The sequence below is a fragment of the Eucalyptus grandis genome, chromosome 3, assembly GCF_016545825.1.
Source record: "Eucalyptus grandis isolate ANBG69807.140 chromosome 3, ASM1654582v1, whole genome shotgun sequence".
Classification (NCBI taxonomy): Eukaryota; Viridiplantae; Streptophyta; class Magnoliopsida; order Myrtales; family Myrtaceae; genus Eucalyptus; species Eucalyptus grandis.
Genome location: NC_052614.1, coordinates 12,096,163 through 12,102,410, shown reverse-complemented (window position 1 = coordinate 12,102,410; position 6,248 = coordinate 12,096,163). Strand labels below are relative to the sequence as shown.

Genomic DNA, 6,248 nt, shown 5'->3' with positions numbered 1-6,248 from the left:
CTCTTGAGAATGTGGAGATTGGAACCCTCCACCTCTCCCTTCCATGTTAGAAGGGTGGCCATTGGGGCAAACCCCAGTATTTACACAAAATCCTACTTAAAAAACCAAAAAGCCTACGGTCAACGTTCAACGTTGGAGGGCTTCCAATTGTCCCCCAGAATTTTCCCCAATGGCACATGTAGATTTGGAGGCAATCCCCCATTTTTCATGGATTTCGCAAGGTCAACGTCTCCCGCGGTGGTATATACCTATCTTTATAGGTGATCAAGGTTACAAGCACATAAAGATCATGGTTCGGGCGAGACAAGAGACCGCTATATATCGTGAAAATTTTGTGTATATTTAATTTAGAGTTAATGTTATAAAAAAAAAAAACCTTAAATAGTACATTTATGACAAATTTATTATAAATTAATTTTTTAATCACAAAAAATCCAAAACTTGTACACGAGATAAATTTACCTAAACTAATTTTTTAATCACAAAAACCTCAAATTGGTATATTTGTGATAAATTTACTTTCAGTTATTTTTCATTAAATTAGATTAATATAATGAAAAGATATAAATTGGTATACGTGTGACAAATGAAGGGTAAAACTTAAAACTGGTATGCCACATGTTATACAACTCAACAATTTAATGATAAAATCTACTGAAATTAACAAAGAGTAAGTTTGTCATGGTTGTACTAGTTTTAGGTTTTTTGTAATTAAAAAATTGGTTTTGATAAATTTATTACATGTGTATTAGTTTAAGGATTTTCTTCACATTGATTTTTCAACTTGTAAGTGATGTGACAGTCAAAACTAATCATGACATAATGATCGCATTGAAACTTGTGTTTTGAGTTGGTTCAATGTGGGGTCTCCTAGTTTCTCTAAATGTTTTAATAAATGTTAATATCTGACAACGTTGTGAGAATTCACACGAATGAGCACAGGTTTAGATTCGGCCTCAATGGGAAAATAAAATGGAGCACCTAATAACGTATCTTCACCAGTAGTCTGTTCAGGATTCCAAACTCAATGGTGGTATACTTTGCAATTTGTCTATGACTTCAAATAATTACGGTTGATCTGATAACATATGTTGTACTGGTTACTGTTATGTGACTATTCTTCCTTTTCTCTTCTTAAAATGAGGGGAAAAAAAAGGTGATCCAAGAGAGGTCAGATCCATAAATGTGAACACAAAAATATTCGACACATGTGGTTACATAGATTTGAGGACAATTGAAATTGCATAGGCAAGATTGACCACTACCTGATCAAAGTCCGTCTTTCGACCAAAAAATAAGTAAATAAATTCTGTCAAATTTCCATCATTGCCCCAGTATCTTCTCCCCTGCTTGCGTTGCTCATCCTGCTGTTGAAAGGAGGACCATGTACACCTAGCAACATTTTTGTCTTCTGCAGAGGAAGAAATTTGTCGTTTTCTGGCTTGCCGTTAAACTGATCTGGAACATCTGTTTTGCCGGCTTTTATCGGTTATAGAACCACAGATGTCGAAGGCATCTTGGTGCTCTTCGAAGTGTACTCCAGAGCAGTGTTAAGATAAGTAGATTATCATTGGCTCTTTGACTCTTCCCCTCTTTCATCCGTCCAGTGAGATGAGACATTAGTGGAGGAAAATGGAAAAGAACAAAAAGGAACAAATGCATCCACACCCATCATCTTAGGACCCACCGAATTTTAGCAGTTTCAAACGAGGTTAAAAACCCGGGAGTTCTGCCGAGCAATGCACAAGCAAACCAACAGTTTTTGCTTCATGTTTTGAGCTGATAGATATCTAGCTCCAAAACCGGAGAGTCTCTCTAACCAGAAAAAGACTCTGAACCACCTCCAATTATGCCGAGACTAACCTCATCACCTCCTCATATTCACTTCTTCTTCTACATGCCGTGTCTCGTCTTCCTCTGCTCCCTCTCCCATGTTGCAGAGTCTCAAATCCCGGATCAAGAACAGCAAGTCCTCTTGAAGCTGAGGCAAACCTGGCAAGACCCATCTTCCCTCGATAACTGGGTCCCCTCCAATTCAACCTCCCACTGCACATGGCCCGAGGTCACCTGCCAAGACGGCTCGATCACCGAGCTCAAGCTTGCCAACCTGAACATAAATTATCCGATCCCCCCATTCATCTGCGACCTCAACAATCTGACCAGGCTCGATCTCTCCAACAACAATATTCCTGGAGAGTTTCCCACAGTTCTCTACAACCGTTCCAAGCTCCTGTACCTCGACCTGTCCCAGAATTACTTCGAAGGTCCAATTCCATCTGATATCGATGGCATGGCCAATCTTCAGGTCCTGATTCTCGCTGCCAACAGCTTCTCTTTCAACGTCCCAGCATCAATCACAAGACTGCAGAGGCTGAGGATCCTTCACCTTTACCAGTCCGAGTACAATGGCACGTACCCTGAAGAGATTTTTGGCCTCTCCAATCTTGAAGAACTGAGCCTCGGGTACAATGACAAGTTCGTGCCATCGCAGCTGCCACAGAACTTCACCGCCCTGAAGAAGCTGCGGTTCTTCTCGATGCCACAGACAAACCTGTATGGTGGAATCCCAGAGACGATCAGCGATATGGAGGCCCTCGAGTACTTGGATTTGGGGATAAATCCACTGACAGGAGATATCCCGGGCAGCATTTTTGCTCTGAGGAACTTGAGCGAGTTGTACGTTTACGAGACTGATGTGTCTGGGTCGATCCCTCAGAAAGTCAGCGCCGTGAACCTGAGCGTGATTGATCTGTCTTTTAATAATTTGATGGGGAACATACCTGAAGTTTTCGGAAAGCTCAAGAATCTATACAGCTTGAATTTAGGGTTCAATCAATTGTCCGGCGGAATCCCGAAAGGTATCGCGCATCTTCCCGCTTTGTCTGATGTCAGGCTGTCCAACAACAATCTATCGGGCACAATCCCCCCGGACTTTGGCAAGTTTTCCCTGCTCAGAAGATTCGAAGTGGCCTACAACAACTTGACCGGTGCATTTCCGGAACAGCTGTGCCATGGTGGTACGCTGTTCGGGTTGGCCGCTATGGACAACAATCTCAACGGGGAGTTGCCGAAGTCACTTGGAAATTGCAGTACTTTGCTCTTAGTGATGTTGCACAACAATGGATTCACCGGCAATGCGCCTGGAGGACTCTGGATGTCACGGAACTTGACGGATTTGATTTTGAGTGGTAACGGATTAAGTGGCGAGCTTCCCAAGGAGCTGTCCCCAAGCCTCACTCGGATCGAGATAAGCAGCAACAAATTCTTCGGCAAGATTCCGAGCACGGTGTCTTCGTGGAGGAACTTGAGGGTATTTGATGCTAGTAATAACCTCCTCAGGGGCACGGTTCCGACTGAATTGACTGAGCTTCCTTTTCTGACGACGCTTTTGCTCGGTCAGAACGAGCTCTCCGGGATTCTTCCCACAGACATCGTTTCATGGAAATCCTTGACCACTCTGAATCTCAGTCACAATAAGATCTCGGGACCGATTCCAAGTGAAATCGGTCTTCTACCTGTACTCACGCAGTTGGATCTGTCTGACAACCAACTGTCTGGCTTAATTCCTCCTGAAATCGGCCACCTGAATCTGAACCGTCTGAATTTATCCTCCAATCGCCTCAGCGGACCAATCCCAGCCAAGTTAGAGAACGCCGCATATGATGCCAGTTTCCTGAACAACCCCAGGCTCTGCGCATCCAATTCGTTTATGAGGATCAATGACTGCAACGCCCAATCCCATAGATTGAGCAAGACCAATCTCACCTTGATCGTGATCTTGGCCATTGCGGCAGCGATGTGCATTTTGTTGGTGGTGCTATTCACGATCAGAGCTTCCAGAAAGAACAGGGATTGGTTTGATTCGACTCCAAAACTGACTTCATTCCAAAGTTTGAATTTTACAGAATCGAATATTCTGTCGGGATTGAAGGAGCATAATGTGATTGGAAGTGGCGGATCAGGAAAAGTATATCGCATTATTGTGAATCCTTCTGGTGACGTTGTTGCTGTGAAAAGGATTTCGAATAACCAAAAGTTAAATGAGAAGCTGGAAAAGCAATTCGTAGCAGAAGTGGAGATACTTGGGAACATTAAGCATCGGCACATTGTCAAATTGTTGGGCTGTATTTCTTGCGAGAAGTCGAAACTCCTAGTGTATGAGTACATGGAAAATAGCAGCTTGGACCGTTGGCTTCACAAGAAGAAAAGATTGTCGCCCATGTCAGGTGTCGCCAACAATATGATCTTGGATTGGCCCAATAGGTTGCAGATTGCGCTCGGAGCAGCTAAAGGACTTTGCTATATGCATAATGATTGTTCATCACCCATCATCCACCGGGACGTGAAATCGAGCAACATTCTCTTAGACTCAGAGTTCAACGCAAAAATTGCTGACTTCGGCCTTGCAAGGATGTTGGCCAAGCCTGGAGAAGCTGTTAGCATGACAGCCGTTGCTGGTTCTTTCGGCTATTTGGCACCAGGTTCGTCTATTTACTTAACATGAGTTCATTTCAGCTTTGCCAGTTCGCCTTCCTCATACTTTACATTTTTTACCAGCAGGAATATTTAGTTTTGTCTTGCGTTTTTTTTGGTGTTGAACAACAGAGTATGCTCATACGACAAGAGTCAATGAGAAGATTGATGTCTATAGCTTTGGGGTAGTTCTCTTGGAACTAACCACTGGGAAGGAGGCTAACAACGGGGATGAAGACATGTGCCTCGCTGATTGGGCATGGCGTCACATCCAAGATGGCAACCCGATAACTGACGCATTAGATGAGGAGATCCAGCACGACTCAAACGTGGATGAAATAAGCAATGTTTTCAAGCTTGGGATCTTTTGCACTGCTACTCTGCCTTCCACGAGGCCTACAATGAAGGAGGTACTGCAAGTGCTGCTCAAATGTAGCGATCCACTGTACAATGTCTAGAAGAAATCCCAACACAAGTTCGATATTGTTCCACTCCTCGAAAATTCCAAGCATGAGGAAATGCCACGCAGCAATTTTCATGTTCTTGAGTGCAACACTTACTGACCGTTTGCACTAGAACAGTTGCAGAAGCTAAGTGTAGGGCTTTGGTCTTCCAACTTTTGCAAAACTTTTCTAACTTGTCCTACAGAGAGACAGGCATCAAACGATTTGTCTAACCATGTATTAGCCATCCATACTTAAGACTAGTTTCTGAATGTATCCTATAGAATGAACAGAATATGAGAGATGGCTATGTCAATTTGAGCTAGATAGATAGACTTCGATGGAGATAGCCACTTCAGCAATGAAAGATGTCGCTGTTCCACGAATATCGCCATTGAATGTCTGATTTTTTGCCGTATTTGCATCTCAATAAAGTTGGCAAATCCATTGATGGTTTGGAAATAAATTCTTTAACTTAGACAGTTCTCATAATTGATATTATATGATAATGACACAAAAGGAACCAAGAAATAAGACCCTTTTTCTTAATACAATTGAGTTTTTTAGAATTATGCTCAAGTAAACTAAAATGCAGACAGTTTGTCACAATGACTTGCTGACTCACCATTGTTGCCTCTGAGATATAAAGACAATATTTCATTGAACCATCTATTATTGATCATTCCAAGTGGAGACATCCACAAAACAGGAATCCTTGAGGTTCCAGCTAAAATAGTTCCCGCTTTATTGGGAGAGTGATAAAGGGCTCAAAAGGAGCTCTCTAAAGAGTCCTGGTGTGAGCCTGATCATTTATTCATAGACTTAATAAATTTGCATCTCTTCCTCCTCGGATACTAGAGCTATCTAGGCTAAAGTTGCTCACTACACCATCGCTGGTCCCCCACCTCAAAGTATGATACAACGAGACCCAAAAAGACCCAAATTATATCCTGAGAAAAGGGTCACTTCGTCTCAAGGTATTGTGAATGAGAGGCCATGAGAAGGGCAGCCCCACTGCCAGAGCTGTCATTCGACTGCAAAATCACCGTGTTCACAGCAACCTCACACTTCGGGTTCCAGCAACTCCCCGAGAGTGGCCTCCACGCAGTTCCAGAATTTGGTGTAGTGCTTCTACAGACCTCCATTTAATGCTATAACTGATCTCTGCTTCTCCCCGTCCCCGAGGGTATCTCTTCCCAGCTACTTCAGGATGCCAATATATCCTGGCAGCAGCAAGACAAGCACCTCGTGTGGCAACTACGTCGCATAGATCGACTACTACTTTCCTCATTCTCAAGGAGTTGTCGGATATCTGAGGACAGACAAATCAGC

At 43.1% G+C, this 6,248-nt stretch overlaps 1 protein-coding gene across 1 annotated transcript; it reads left to right on the top strand.

The window, feature by feature from the left end:
- The first annotated feature begins 1,795 nt into the window (after window positions 1-1,795).
- On the top strand, window positions 1,796-5,211 carry LOC104436557 (receptor-like protein kinase 5). The gene is made up of 2 exons (XM_010049367.3): window positions 1,796-4,481; window positions 4,606-5,211. Exons 1-2 carry the CDS (start codon window positions 1,850-1,852, stop codon window positions 4,929-4,931), a joined length of 2,958 nt encoding a protein of 985 aa, XP_010047669.2. The 5' UTR covers window positions 1,796-1,849; the 3' UTR covers window positions 4,932-5,211.
- The last annotated feature ends 1,037 nt before the right edge of the window (window positions 5,212-6,248 follow it).